Here is a 16,483-nt window from a genome sequence, read left to right on the forward strand (position 1 = left end):
TTAAAGGCCATGTTCCCACGCTTGTGGTGACTGCATTCACTTGACTTGCCTAGTTAAATAAATCAACAATATAAACAAATACAAATTCACGTTAAACGGTAATTCACGTTAAACGGTAATTCACGTTAAACGGTAATTCACGTTAAACGACTCCATTGAAAATTACCCTTAAAAATATATATATGTATTGCGCAATCTGTAATGCTTCAGCGATCCGATAAAAAGCCCTAAAGCTTCACATGCAGAGTTCAAAAATCACTTTACTACTGATGAGAGTAGGATGATGGGGACATGTGGAGGAACCAAGGAAGGACTTCATTTGGCTCATATGGGTATTTGTTCCCCTTGTATGTGAGCCTAGGGTCACGTCTCTGTTGTTGAAGTTGGGATTATCCCAGGCGAGCTGGACTGTCTTCATGGTGTGGGCCAGTGAAGTGTCTGATTGAACAGTTGACCTAAGGTCCACCAGTGGCCATTCATCCTGCTGTTTAATGAAAGTGGTAGATAAAGCTGTGAGCTTTACATACAAACATGCTCTAGCTCATAGTACATATATTTCTCTATCTCTCTCCTACTCTCTCTCATGCTCATCTCCCTCTTCCTCTCTCCCGTCACCACCCCTCTCTCTATCTTAAATTCAAATGCAAATTCACCATCCATCATATTTCTCTCTGTCTCTCTCTCTTGGTCATAATATGAATGTGTGTGTGTGTGTGTGTGTGTGTGTGTGTGTGTGTGTGTGTGTGTGTGTGTGTGTGTGCGCATGTGAGTGTGTGTGTGTGTACTGTCGAACTGTAAATTATTTCTAACACTCGCTGAAGTCCTCCATCCTCTGTGTGTTTCTGCTGGTTCCTCTGGCTGTGAATCACTCTTGTCTTTGGGGTCGGGGCAGGCTGAGCTTTGTGATGACGCTTCGATTAGTTCTACGATGTGATGGATCTAGTCTCATTAGTATGGATACAATCAAGATGGCGCCGACAGGTAGGGCAGCTCCGCTCCTACGTAACTTTGCAGTATTTTGTTTGTGTGTCATTTCTTACATTATCAGCCTAGGAAATTTTTGGTGTTATTACATACAGCCGGAAATAACTTTTGGATACTATAGCAGCGGTAACTCAGCAGCATTACGACCGGGAATATGACTTTTCCCAAATTGGATCCTTTGTTCCTACCCCCCAGGGCAATAGAACTGATTCCAGAGGCTGATCTCACAGACAGGAATAAAGAGCTCTCTGGGAAGAAAAAAGTCGGGGCTGTATATTTCATGATTAACTACTCATGGTGTGATTGTGATAACATACAGAAACTCAAGTCTTTTTGTTCATCCGACCTAGAATACCTCAATCAAATGCTGAACGTATTACCTCCCAAGATCATCATTTTTGGTTACAGTCACAGCCGTGTATATCAAGACGGCCCTCAAAGAACCGCACTGGACTTTATACAAACTGGAAACCACATATCCTGAGGCTGAATTTATTGTATCTGGAGATTATAACAAAGCAAATTTAGTGTAGTTATTCCCTCTGTAACGCAATCAAACAGGCAAAACGTCAGTATAGCGACAAAGTGGAGTCTCAACTCAGACACAAGACGTATGTGTCAGGGTCTACAGACAATCATGGACTACAAAGGGAAAACCAGCCATGTCGCGGACACCGACGTCTTGCATCCGGACAAACTAAATACGCTCTTCGCCCGCTTTGAGGACAACACAGTGCCACTGGCGCATCCCGCTACCAAGGTCTGTGGGCTCTCCTTCTCCGTGGCCGACGTGAGTGAGACATTTAAGCGTGTTAACCCTCGCAAGGCTGCCGGCCCAGACGGCATTCTTAGCTGCGTCCTCAGAGCATGCGCAGACCAGCTGGCTGGGGTGTTTACGGACATATTCAATCTCTTCCTATTCCAGTCTGCTGCCCCCACTTGCTACAAGATGTCCACCATTGTTCCTGTACCAAGAAAGCAAAGGTGACTGAACAAAATGACTATTTCCCCATAGCACTCAATGCTTTGAGAGGCTAGTTAAGGATCATATAACCTCTACCTTACCTGACCCCCTAGACCCACTTCAATTTGCTTACTGCCATTGCACTGCACACGGCCCTATCCCATCTGGACAGGAGGAACACCTATGTAAGAATGCTGGTCATTGACCATAGCTCAGCATTCAACACAGCATACTCCCTGTTCACTCATGACTGCGTGGCCATGCACGCCTCCAACTCAATCATCAAGTTTGCAGATGACAAAACAGTAGTAGACCTGATTACCAACAATGACAAGACAGCCTTCAGAGCGGAGGTGAGGGCCCTGGGAGTGTGGTGCAAGGAAAATAACCTGTCGAATGTCGACAAAACAAAGGAGCTGATTGTAGACTTCAGGAAGCAGCAAAGAGAGCACGCCCCTATCCACATCGATGGGACCACAAAGGAGCAGGTGGAAAGCGTCAAGTTCCTTGGCGTACACATCACTGACAAACTGAAATGGTCCACCCACACAGACAGTGTGGTGAAGAAGGTGCAACAGCGCCTCAGGAGGCTGAAGAAATATGTATTGGCATCTAAAACCCTCACAAACTATTACAGCTGCACAATTGAGAGCATCCTGTCGGGCTATATCACCGCCTTGTATGGCAACTGCACCGCCCGCAACTGCAGGCATCTCCAGAGGGTGGTGAGGTCTGCCCAACGCATTACCAGGGACAAACTACCTGTCCTCCAGGACACCTACAGCACCTGATGTCACAGGAAGGCCAAAACGATAATCAAGGACAACAACCACCTGAGCCACTGCCTGTTTACCCCGCTATCATCCAGAGGCGAGGTCAGTACAAGTGCATCAAAGCTGGGACCGAGAGACTGAAAAACAGCTTCTATCTCAAGGCCATCAGACTGTTAAATAGCCATCACTAGGCGGCTTCCAACCGGTTACGTAACCCTGCACCTTAGAGGCTGCTGCCCCATAAACTTAGACTTGAAATCACTGACCATTTTAATAATGGAACACTTGTCACTTTAATAATGTTTAAATATTTTTGCTTTACTCATCTCATATGTATATACTGTATTCTAATGTATTCTAATTCTAATCTATTCTAATGTATTTAGTCTATTCTTTACTCATCTCATACGTTTATACTGTATTCTATTCTACTGTATTTAGTCTATGCTTTACTCATCTCATATGTTTATACTGTATTCTATTCTAATATATTTAGTCTATGCTTTACTCATCTCATATGTTTATACTGTATTCTATTCTAATATATTTAGTCTATGCTTTACTCATCTCATACGTTTATACTGTAATCTATTCTAAAGTATTTAGTCTATGCTTTATTCATCTCATACGTTTATACTGTATTCTATTCTACTGTATTTAGTCTATGCTTTACTCATCTCATATGTTTATACTGTATTCTATTCTACTGTATTTAGTCTATGCCACTCCTACATTGCTCATCCTAATATTTATATATTTCTTAATTCCGTGATTTTAATTTTTAGGTTGTGTGTATTGTTGTGAATTGTTAGATATTACTGCACTGTTGAAGATAGAAACACTAGCATTTCTCTACACCCGCAATAACATCTGTTAAACATGTGTAAGTGACGAATAAGATTTGATTTAGCAGCTCGTTTCCCAGAGGATCAGAAACATGTTGAACATACTGTAATGCCAACAGTTATAAGGGTTATGATGACTACCAAAGACAATGTGTGTTTCTGACAATGTAGATGAAGTAGAACGTCTTTAAAACATTTAGTTGTTTACCACGATAACATGAAACCTTTTTAACTTTCAGGGTTAATTTGTAGTGTTGTTTTACTTTAGCAAAATGCACATTTCCTTTCATTGCAGTATTTCCACCTCCTGTGAAGTTAGAGGGGATGTGTACCAGCTTCTCCAACGAGGGATTTAAGGATATTTTTTTGTAAATGCAGATCTACAATGCTTATTTTTGTCATTTCTGGTTGACAATTGTGTCCTTCAGATGAACTTCTAAATTCGGATGAGAATTCACAAACAGGCATTATATCAGCAGACAGCTCTGACTGATGTGTAGCTACATTTTTCTGGTACTTTTCTCAGTGTAATCAGCCTATTTCTACCCGGTAAAATGCAATGTTAACTTCAAGCAAAACATTAGGAAATGAAGCTGGCTATGATAGGCCTAAACATTAGGACATGTAGCTGGCTATGATAGGCCTAAACATTAGGACATCTAGCTGGCTATGATAGGCCTAAACATTAGGAATTGAAGCTGGCTATGATAGGCCTAAACATTAGGACATGTAGCTGGCTATGATAGGCCTAAACATTAGGACATGTAGCTGGCTATGATAGGCCTAAACATTAGGACATGTAGCTGGCTATGATAGGCCTAAACATTAGGACATGTAGCTGGCTATGATAGGCCTAAACATTAGGAAATTAGCTGGCTATGATAGGCCTAAACATTAGGAAATGTAGCTGGCTATGATAGGCCTAAACATTAGGAAATGTAGCTGGCTATGATAGGCCTAAACATTGGGACATGTAGCTGGCTATGATAGGCCTAAACATTAGGAATTGTAGCTGGCTATGATAGGCCTAAACATTAGGACATGTAGCTGGCTATGTAGGCCTAAACATTGTTAGCTGGCTATGATAGGCCTAAACATTAGGAAAAGCTGGCTATGATAGGCCTAAACATTAGGACATGTAGCTGGCTATGATAGGCCTAAACATTAGGAATTGTAGCTGGCTATGATAGGCCTAAACATTTTAGCTGGCTCTGATAGGCCTAAACATCAGGAATTGTAGCTGGCTATGATAGGCCTAAACATTGAAAAGCTGGCTATGATTAAACATTAGGACATGTAGCTGGCTATGATAGGCCTAAACATTAGGACATTAATTATGATAGGCCTAAACATCAGGAATTGTAGCTGGCTATGATAGGCCTAAACATTAGGAAATGTAGCTGGCTATGATAGGCCTAGACATTAGGACATGTAGCTGGCTATGATAGGCCTAAACATCAGGAATTGTAGCTGGCTATGATAGGCCTAAACATTAGGAAATGTAGCTGGCTATGATAGGCCTAAACAGGACATAGCTGGCTATGATACTAAACATTAGGACATGTAGCTGGCTTTTAAACATTTTCTGGTTGCCTAAACATTAGGAAATGTAGCTGGCTATGATAGGCCTAAACATTAGGACATGTAGCTGGCTATGATAGGCCTAAACATTAGGAATTGTAGCTGGCTATGATAGGCCTAAACATTAGGAAATGTAGCTGGCTATGATAGGCCTAAACATTAGGAAATGTAGCTGGCTATGATAGGCCTAAACATTAGGACATGTAGCTAGCTATGATAGGCCTAAACATCAGGAATTGTAGCTGGCTATGATAGGCCTAAACATTAGGAAATGTAGCTGGCTATGATAGGCCTAAACATTAGGACATGTAGCTGGCTATGATAGGCCTAAACATCAGGAATTGTAGCTGGCTATGATAGGCCTAAACATTAGGAAATGTAGCTGGCTATGATAGGCTAAACATTAGGACATGTAGCTGGCTATGATAGGCCTAAACATTAGGACATGTAGCTGGCTATGATAGGCCTAAACATTAGGAAATGTAGCTGGCTATGATAGGCCTAAACATTAGGAAATGTAGCTGGCTATGATAGGCCTAAACATTAGGACATGTAGCTGGCTATGATAGGCCTAAACATTAAATTGTAGCTGGCTATGATAGGCCTAAACATTAGGAAATGTAGCTGGCTATGATAGGCCTAAACATTAGGAATTGTAGCTGGCTATGATAGGCCTAAACATTAGGAAATGTAGCTGGCTATGATAGGCATAAACATTAGAAAATGATGACCTTGTTTTGTCATTGTAAGCTCATTTACAGTGCATTCGGATTCCGCACTCCTGACTTTTTCTACATTTTGTTACGTTACAGGCTTATTCAAAAATAGGTAAAATACACATATTTACTCATCAATCTACACACGATACCCAAAAATGAAAAAGTGAAAACAGTTAAAAAATATATATATTTTCAAATGTATTAAAAATATAATATGAGACTCGAAATTGAGCTCAGGTGCATCCTGTTTCCATTGATCATCCTTGCGATGTTTATACAACTTTATTGGAGTCCACCAGTGGTAAATTCAATTGATCGGACATGATTTGGATAGACATACACCTGTCTATATAAGGTCCCACAGGTCACTGTGCATATCACAGCAAAACCAAGCCACAAGGTCGAAATAATTTTCTCTAGAGTTCCGAGATAGGACTGTGTCGAGACACAGATCTGGGGAAGGGTGCCAAAACATTTTTGCAGCAGTAATTGACTCTTAATTAACAAACACATTTAGCATCTCCTGTCTTCCACCCATAGCCTACAAGCCACTGATGCAGACCTTTTGAACATCTACATTTTTAAAAGTCTAATACATCCATGTAATCATAGCCTACACCATCACAAAAAATATTTTATAGTATGAAGAATACAATTGAATTTATATATTTTCTCCAAAGTATTTGAAGGAGTGCACACATGCAGCTATTCTGAGAAAAAAAACATGTACTCCTTCCTATATGCTTAATTTAGAGGTATTTATGTAACTTTTAGTTGTGATACAAACGTTGGACTATATGTTTTTGATTTTTTATATATTCTAATGATGAGACTAATGATGATTTGAAAAAGTTGCATGAAAGGCATGAGCTCTGCTTAGTTTTTTTGCGCAGGCTGTACACACTTCATCAGTCTCTCATTCACAATTTGACAAGCGCTTGATAATGCCTTGAATTTCCCGACTGCATATGTGGCCATAATGCATGGATTTTTTTTTTGGGGGGCCCAAAAAAATCCATGCCTTTGCGGCCAGTGGCTGTTGTGCCCTTGGGGTAAATATAATCATTATAATTATCTTCTCCCGGCTGCATGCCGAAGCACCTCTCACTCAAATGGCTCTCTGTCAGTGATCGGGTCTTTCTCACAGTCTACAAGTGAAGATGGACACATCACATAATGTGAGACGCCTAAGACAGCTCTACAGGGAGACAGGACGGACAGCTGATCGTCCCCGCAGTGGTTGACCATGTGTAACAACACCTGCACAGGATCGGTACATCCGAACATCACACCTGCGGGACAGGTACAGGATGGCAACAACAACTGCCGAGTTACACCAGGAACACACAATCCTTCCATCAGTGCTCAGACTGTCCGCAGTAGGTTGAGAGAGGCTGGACTGAGGGCTTGTAGGCCTGTTGTAAGGCAGGTCCTCACCAGAGATCACCGGCAACAACGTCGCCCATGGGCACAAACCCACCGTCGCTGGACCAGACAGGACTGGTAAAAAGTGCTTTTCACTGACGAGTCGTGGTTTGTCTCACCAGGGGTGATAGTCGGATTTGCGTTTATCGTCGAAGGAATGAGCGTTACACTGAGGCCTGTACTCTGGAGCGGGATCATTTTGGAGGTGGAGGGTCCGTCATGGTCTGGGGCGGTGTGTCACAGCATCATCAGGCTGGGCTTGTTGTCATTGCAGGTGATCTCTATGCTGTGCGTTGCAGGGAAAACATTCTCCTCCCTCATGTGGTACCCTTCCTGCAGGCTCATCCTAACATGATCCTCCAGCATAACAATGCCACCAGCCATGCTGCTCGTTGTGTGAGTGATTTCATGCATGACAGGAATGTCAGTGTTCTGCCATGGCCAGCGAAGAGTCCGGATCTTAATCCCATTGAGCACGTCTGGGACCTGTTGGATCGGAGGGTGAAGGCTAGGGCCATTCCCCCCAGAAATGTCCATGAACTTGCAGGTGCCTTGGTGGAAGAGTGGGGGTAACATCTCACAGCAAGAACTGACAAATCTGATGCAGTCCATGAGGAGGAGATGCACTGCAGTACTTAATGCAGCTGGTGGCCACACCAGATACTGATTGTTGCTTTTGATTTTGACCCCCCCTGTCACGTTCTGACCCGAGTTCTTGTGTTATTTCTTTGTTTTAGTTGGTCAGGACGTGAGTTGGGTGGGTATTCTATGTTTTGTCTTTCTAGGTTGGGTTTCTTGTTTGGCCTGATATGGTTGTCAATCAGAGGCAGGTGTTAGTCATTGTCTCTGATTGGGAACCATATTTAGGTAGCCTGTTTTCTATTGTGTTTTGTGGGTGGTTATTTTCAGTCTTTGTGTGTCTGCTCCAGATAGAACTGTTTCGGTTGTCACTTTGTTGTTTTGTGTTTTTAAAGTTTTCAGTTTTCCATTAAAAAGATGAACACTAACCACGCTGAGCTTTGGTCCCCTCTATCTCCAGACGACAACCGTTACACCCCCTTTGTTCACATTATTCCATTTCTGTTCGTCACGTCTGTGGAACTTGTTCAGTTTATGTCTCAATTGTTGAATCTTGTTATGTTTATATAAATATTGACACATGTTAAGTTTGCTGAAAATTAATGCAGTTGACAGTGAGAGGATGTTTATTTTTTTGTTGAGTTTATTCACCTCAATGACCTCATACCCCTGCACATCAACTTGCTACTGGTACTCTGGGTATACAGCCAAGATATTGTTACTCATTATGTATTTATTACCGGTGTTAGTATTTTTCTATGATTTGTTTTCCTCTCTGCATTGTTGAGATGAGCTATAAGTAAGCATTTCACTGTTAGTCCACACCTGTTGTTTATGAAGCATGTGACAAATGACTTTTGTTTGATTGAAGCTTTTTTTGTCTTATGTGAACGGCTCATAGGCTCCTATCCCCACAGCGTGAGGCAGCTTGATGTACAAGTACTCACCCTGGACAGGACTCCTGTCTACCGCAGGGTTTTCCCCCAGTCTGCCCTCCGTAATTATTGTGACAGTGACGCCTGTCTACCGCAGGGTTTTCCCCCACTCTGCCCTCCGTAATTATTGTGACAGTGACGCTTTGTTTTGTTTTGGCTCTCCAACACTTTGGATTTGAAAGGACGGCACTTTTTGTACGTAGACCCCCATATTAGGGGGACAAAATGTACTTGTATGTGTATTAAAGTAGTAGAAAGTTAAGTATTTGGTCCCACATTTATAGCATGCAATGACTACATCAAGCTTGTGACACATTTGTTGGATGCATTTGCTGTTTTGTTTGTGTACTTTTTAGTCCACCAGCTGCTGTGGCAGGTAAATTTAGATATCTACCAGTTACTCAGATTTTTTAGCAGGCCAAAAACATTTTCCCTGATAAAATTACATCAACACAATTTGAGCATGCTTTGTAATGTTTCTATAAAAAAAAGATATATATATATATATATATAGGTCCCACAGTTGAAAGTGCATGTCAGAGCAAAAACCAAGCCATGAGGTCGAAGGAATTGTCCGTAGCGCTCCAATTCAGGATTGTGTCAAGGCACAGATCTGGGGAAGGGTACCAAAACATTTCTGCAGCGTTGAGGGTCACCAAGAACATAGTGGCCTCCATGTAACGGTTTTCCTCCGCTTCTGAGGAGGAGTAGGAAGGATCGGACCAATATGCAGCGTGGTTCGTGTCCATGTTAAACTGAACACAAAACAAAATAACAAGAGAATGAACGAAAACGAAACAGTTCTGTCTGGTGTAGACACAGAGACAGAAAACAACTACCCACAAATCACAGTGGGAAAACAGGCTGCCTAAGTATGGTTCTCAATCAGAGACAACAATAAACAGCTGCCTCTGATTGGGAACCATACCAGGCCAAACACAGAAATACAAAAACATAGAACAACACATAGAATGCCCACCCCAACTCACGCCCTGACCAACCTAAAATAGAGACATAAAAAAGGAACTAAGGTCAGGACGTGTCATTCTTAAATGGAAGAAGTTTTGAACCACCAAGACTCTTCCTAGTGCTGGCCGCCCTGCCAAACTGATCAATCGGGGGAGAAGGGACTTGGTCAGGGAGGTGACCAAGAACTCAATGGTCACTCTGACAGAGCTCCAGAGTTCCTCTGTGGAGATGGGAGAACTTTCCAGAAGGACAACCATCTCTGCAGCACTCCACCAATCAGGCCTTTATGGTAGAGTGGCTAGACAGAAACCACTACTCAGTAAAAGGCACATGACTGCCCTCATGAAATTTGCCAAAAGGCACCAAAAGGACTCTCAGGCCATGAGAAACAAGATTCTCTGGTCTGATGAAACCAAGATTGAACTCTTTGGCCTGAATGCCAAGCATCACGTCTGGAGGAAACCTGGCACCATCCCTACGGTGAAGCATGGTGGTGGCAGCATCATGCGGTGTGGATGTTTTTGATAAAAACCTGCTTCAGACCGCTCAAGACCTCAGACTGGGGTGAAGGTCCACTTTCCAAAAGGAGCTGGAGTGGCTTCGGGACAAGTCTCTGAATGTCCTTGAGTGGACCAGCCAGAGCCCAGATTTGAACCCGATCGAACATCTCTGGAGAGACCTGAGAAAGCGCTGTGCAGCGACACTCCCCATCCAACCTGACAGAGCTTGAGAGGATCTGCAGAGAAGAATGGGAGAAACTCCCCAAATACAGGTATGACAAGCTTGTTGTGTCATACCCAATTGGAATATTGGGGTAAATGGTGCAAGTCACCTAAACCAAACAATGGGCAGAGATAAAAGGAAATGTTCAAAGAATTTCACTGAGTTTGAAAAAAAAAACCTCTTGAAGCAAATTGTGTCAAACCACCCAATTATGGAGAACAAACAGCATGATTCATCAACAGAATACAAGAAAAATAATGTCTGGACTACCATTTGAAATCAATTAAACTTAAATTGAAAGTAAATAAAAGGATACAACAACAACTTTAGATAAGATACGGGCTTTATTGCTTTTACAAATCAGAGTCACTTTAAAATGTTCATTTTCTTATGTAACACCACACAGTGGGGCCTAAATGTATTTGTGTGACTGAAACAATGTAACACAAACAATATCATGCATAATTACTAATATAATTTCTATATTGTCTTGTCTTTCTACGGTCCTGTGGGAAAAAAATACAAATCTACTTAAAGAAGACATGCTGTTGCTCGTAGGGAACGTTTCAGGACTGGTGGTCAGTAAGACTGGAGACATATGAGCTGGGGGACCAGGATCATTGATAGCCACCTACCCCTGGAAGGTATCACGAATGTTGACCATTTTAGACAGTTCAGATGGGGGACCGTTCCAATCCTTATTTAGTAGGACACATTCGTTCAACATGTGCCATCCATCAGACTGCAGGGAATATGTCATTTTTGTCAGTCATCTCTTGCACTCCCATAATAAAAATGATGTAATGAATTCAATTCTTGAAGAAATAATGTTCTCTAATGCCTCAACGTAATCATTTTCCAGAGGTAGATGAGCACCATAGCTTGGAGAGGAGAAGACAGGATGAAGGTGAGCCCGCTACAGGATGAAGGTGAGCCCGCTACAGGATGAAGGCCAACCAGGAGGGAAGATTGTGTCTCTAACTTGGACCAGATGACAAAGACAAGGCTGAGCATGCATCAGAAACTGGCCATGGAGTGCAAACTAATGTGTTTAAAGGAAGTGTATGTTGAGCTGGCTATGAAGGAGGAGGGGGACATGAAGAACCAGCAGTACCAATGGTTGAAGGAGGAGGGGAACATGAAGAACCAGCAGTACCAATGGTTGAAGGAGGAGGGGGACATGAAGAACCAGCAGTACCAATGGTTGAAGGAGGAGGGGGACATGAAGAACCAGCAGTACCAATGGTTGAAGGAGGAGGGGGACATGAAGAACCAGCAGTACCAATGGTTGAAGGAGGAGGGGAACATGAAGAACCAGCAGTACCAATGGTTGAAGGAGGAGGGGGACATGAAGAACCAGCAGTACCAATGGTTGAAGGAGGAGGGGGACATGAAGAACCAGCAGTACCAATGGTTGAAGGAGGAGGGGGACATGAAGAACCAGCAGTACCAATGGCTGAAGGAGGAGGCGGACATGAAGAACCAGCAGTACCAATGGTTGAAGGAGGAGGGGGACATGAAGAACCAGCAGTACCAATGGTTGAAGGAGGAGGGGAACATGAAGAACCAGCAGTACCAATGGTTGAAGGAGGAGGGGAACATGAAGAACCAGCAGTACCAATGGTTGAAGGAGGAGGGGGACATGAAGAACCAGCAGTGTACCAATGGTCGAAGGAGGATGAGACAAAAACAATGTTTTTCTCAAACCAGCACCAGTTCGGAGTCCTGATATTTCCCTTTGTGAATTAAAAACCTTTTGTTATCAATCCTTGGCTAATTTTTTCCTTCATTCACTTCAGCTAAAGTATCTTTGTTGTGAGAAGTGCTACATAGCAAAAGCATCTCAGCAGTCCATTTCTAGCATTGTCTGCCTCAACCATGAGAACATCTGGGTCATCTTCAATGTGAAGAACTGGGCAGCCATGCTGTTTGAGGTCATTGTGAAGCACTGGGCAGCCATGCTGTTTGAGGTCATTGTGAAGTACTGGGCAGCCATGTTGTTTGAGGTCATTGTGAAGTACTGGGCAGCCATGCTGTTTGAGGTCATTGTGAAGTACTGGGCAGCCATGCTGTTTGAGGTCATTGTGAAGTACTGGGCAGCCATGCTGTTTGAGGTCATTGTGAAGTACTGGGCAGCCATGCTGTTTGAGGTCATTGTGAAGCACTGGGCAGCCATGCTGTTTGAGGTCATTGTGAAGCACTGGGCAGCCATGTTGTTTGAGGTCATTGTGAAGTACTGGGCAGCCATGCTGTTTGAGGTCATTGTGAAGTACTGGGCAGCCATGCTGTTTGAGGTCATTGTGAAGCACTGGGCAGCCATGTTGTTTGAGGTCATTGTGAAGCACTGGGCAGCCATGCTGTTTGAGGTCATTGTGAAGCACTGGGCAGCCATGTTGTTTGAGGTCATTGTGAAGCACTGGGCAGCCATGCTGTTTGAGGTCATTGTGAAGCACTGGGCAGCCATGCTGTTTGAGGTCATTGTGAAGTACTGGGCAGCCATACTGTTTGAGGTCATTGTGAAGCACTGGGCAGCCATGCTGTTTGAGGTCATTGTGAAGCACTGGGCAGCCATGTTGTTTGAGGTCATTGTGAAGCACTGGGCAGCCATGCTGTTTGAGGTCATTGTGAAGCACTGGGCAGCCATGCTGTTTGAGGTCATTGTGAAGCACTGGGCAGCCATGCTGTTTGAGGTCATTGTGAAGTACTGGGCAGCCATGCTGTTTGAGGTCATTGTGAAGTACTGGGCAGCCATGCTGTTTGAGGTCATTGTGAAGTACTGGGCAGCCATACTGTTTGAGGTCATTGTGAAGTACTGGGCAGCCATGCTGTTTGAGGTCATTGTGAAGCATTGGGCAGCCATGTTGTTTGAGGTCATTGTGAAGCACTGGGCAGGCATGCTGTTTAAGGTCATTGTGAAGTACTGGGCAGCCATGCTGTTTGAGGTCATTGTGAAGTACTGGGCAGCCATACTGTTTGAGGTCATTGTGAAGCACTGGGCAGCCATACTGTTTGAGGTCATTGTGAAGTACTGGGCAGCCATGCTGTTTGAGGTCATTGTGAAGTACTGGGCAGCCATGCTGTTTGAGGTCATTGTGAAGCACTGGGCAGCCATACTGTTTGAGGTCATTGTGAAGTACTGGGCAGCCATACTGTTTGAGGTCATTGTGAAGTACTGGGCAGCCATGCTGTTTGAGGTCATTGTGAAGTACTGGGCAGCCATACTGTTTGAGGTCATTGTGAAGTACTGGGCAGCCATACTGTTTGAGGTCATTGTGAAGCACTGGGCAGCCATACTGTTTGAGGTCATTGTGAAGTACTGGGCAGCCATACTGTTTGAGGTCATTGTGAAGTACTGGGCAGCCATACTGTTTGAGGTCATTGTGAAGCATTGGGCAGCCATGCTGTTTGAGGTCATTGTGAAGCACTGGGCAGCCATGCTGTTTGAGGTCATTGTGAAGCACTGGGCAGCCATACTGTTTGAGGTCATTGTGAAGTACTGGGCAGCCATACTGTTTGAGGTCATTGTGAAGTACTGGGCAGCCATGCTGTTTGAGGTCATTGTGAAGCACTGGGCAGCCATGCTGTTTGAGGTCATTGTGAAGTACTGGGCAGCCATGCTGTTTGAGGTCATTGTGAAGCACTGGGCAGCCATGCTGTTTGAGGTCATTGTGAAGCATTGGGCAGCCATACTGTTTGAGGTCATTGTGAAGCACTGGGCAGCCATGCTGTTTGAGGTCATTGTGAAGTACTGGGCAGCCATACTGTTTGAGGTCATTGTGAAGTACTGGGCAGCCATGCTGTTTGAGGTCATTGTGAAGCACTGGGCAGCCATGCTGTTTGAGGTCATTGTGAAGTACTGGGCAGCCATGCTGTTTGAGGTCATTGTGAAGCACTGGGCAGCCATACTGTTTGAGGTCATTGTGAAGTACTGGGCAGCCATGCTGTTTGAGGTCATTGTGAAGTACTGGGCAGCCATACTGTTTGAGGTCATTGTGAAGCATTGGGCAGCCATGCTGTTTGAGGTCATTGTGAAGTACTGGGCAGCCATGCTGTTTGAGGTCATTGTGAAGTACTGGGCAGCCATGTTGTTTGAGGTCATTGTGAAGCACTGGGCAGCCATGCTGTTTGAGGTCATTGTGAAGCTGGGCAGCCATGTTGTTTGAGGTCAACTGGGCAGCCATCTGTTTGAGGTCATCGTGAAGTACTGGGCAGCCATGCTGTTTGAGGTCATTGAGACACTGGCAGCCATGCTGTTTGAGGTCATTGTGAAGCACTGGGCATTCCATGCTGTTTGAGGTCATTTGAAGCATTGGGCAGCCATGTTGTTTGAGGTCATACACCAAACGACTATTCCATACACTGGGCAGGCATGCTGTTTGAGGTCATCGTGAAAACAGCCACTATTCCATGAAGATCTGGACAGCCATGCTGTTTGAGGTCACTATTCCATGGGCACCATGCTGTTTGAGGTCATTCCAGTACTGGGCAGCCATGCTGTTTGAGGTCATTCCATTGGGCAGCCATGTTGTTTGAGGTCATTGTGAAGCACCAATGCTGTTTGAGGTCTATTACTGAGCAGCCATACTGTTTGAGGTCATTCCATACTGGGCAGCCATGCTGTTTCCAGGTCACCAAGCACTGGATTCCATGCTGTTTGAGGTCATTCCAAGCACTGGGCAGCCATGCTGTTTGAGGTCATTCCAAGCATTGGGCAGCCATGTTGTTTGAGGTCATTGTGAAGCACTGGGCAGGCATTCTGTTTGAGGTCACCAAGTACTGGGCAGCCATGTTGTTCCATCATTGTGAAACTGGGCTATTCCATGCAGGTCATTGTGACTATTCCTGGGCAGCCATGCTATTTTGAGGTCAATGTGAAGCTGTTCCATATGACAATGCGGTATCTTTCCATACACGCAATGTGTTTCCATACACCAAACGACTATTCCATACACCAAACAACTATTCCATACACCAAACGACTATTCCATACACCAAACGACTATTCCATACACCAAACGACTATTCCATACACCAAACGACTATTCCATACACCAAACGACTATTCCATACACCAAACGACTATTCCATACACCAAACGACTATTCCATACACCAAACGACTATTCCATACACCAAACGACTATTCCATACACCAAACGACTATTCCATACACCAAACGACTATTCCATACACCAAACGACTATTCCATACTCCAAACGACTATTCCATACACCAAACGACTATTCCATACACCAAACGACTATTCCATACTCCAAACGACTATTCCATACACCAAACGACTATTCCATACACCAAACGACTATTCCATACTCCAAACGACTATTCCATACACCAAACGACTATTCCATACACCAAACGACTATTCCATACTCCAAACATGAGCTCCACTACACCTCTTGTGTGGATATGAGCTTGGTTGTACCGTTGTTGCTCAGTCATTATTGCACGAAGATACGGATTGAACAAGCAGTTGGTCTGTGCATACTGTCACCAAGTATGATTCCAATATATTTTCCTCCTTCAAGTTGATCATTTTTAATGTTGATCTAACCATCACGGTTGTCTTTTATAAATCTTTCATTGAGAGCATTCTGTCCTACTGCTTGACCTGCTGGTTTTGGGAATATCAAGATTGCACAGAAAAATAGGTTGGGCAAGATAGTCAGGACTTGCAGAAATATCATGGGGCAGCAACAGCAAGAATCATAATCTCTCTAACTGGGCAGAGCCCTCCAGAAGGCGGTTGACTCTCCCCATCCACTCCACCCCAAATTCCAGCTCCTTCCCTCTGACCGCTCTGAGGACATTAACGTTTTCTGAATCTGGATCCAAAGAGGAGTTTCAGAAAATCTTTGAGTCATGAATTCCTTTCCAATGGTGCAACAATGTTGGAGAATGGCACATTGAGAGTGCACACACATTGTATATTTATTGAGAACCAGTTTTTTTTAACGATTCCTGTACTC

The 16,483-nt window shown here is 43.8% G+C and overlaps 2 protein-coding genes across 2 annotated transcripts in view; both read left to right on the top strand.

The window, feature by feature from the left end:
* LOC127912444 (kelch domain-containing protein 8B-like) overlaps positions 1 to 16,483 on the top strand; it is a 224,300-nt gene that overhangs the window by 8,051 nt on the left and 199,766 nt on the right. The window lies entirely within an intron of this gene.
* Positions 11,009 to 12,226, top strand: LOC127912619 (antigen LPMC-61-like). The gene is made up of 2 exons (XM_052482640.1): positions 11,009 to 11,141; positions 11,360 to 12,226. The coding sequence occupies exon 2, from the start codon at positions 11,489 to 11,491 to the stop codon at positions 12,224 to 12,226; it is 738 nt and encodes a 245-aa protein (XP_052338600.1). The 5' UTR covers positions 11,009 to 11,141; positions 11,360 to 11,488.

This window comes from Oncorhynchus keta, chromosome 27, assembly GCF_023373465.1.
Source record: "Oncorhynchus keta strain PuntledgeMale-10-30-2019 chromosome 27, Oket_V2, whole genome shotgun sequence".
NCBI lineage: Eukaryota > Metazoa > Chordata > Actinopteri > Salmoniformes > Salmonidae > Oncorhynchus > Oncorhynchus keta.

Bases quoted from the DNA above. Each gene is read 5' to 3' on its own strand.
- LOC127912619 (XM_052482640.1), top strand. From the start codon at position 11,489: ATGACAAAGACAAGGCTGAGCATGCATCAGAAACTGGCCATGGAGTGC.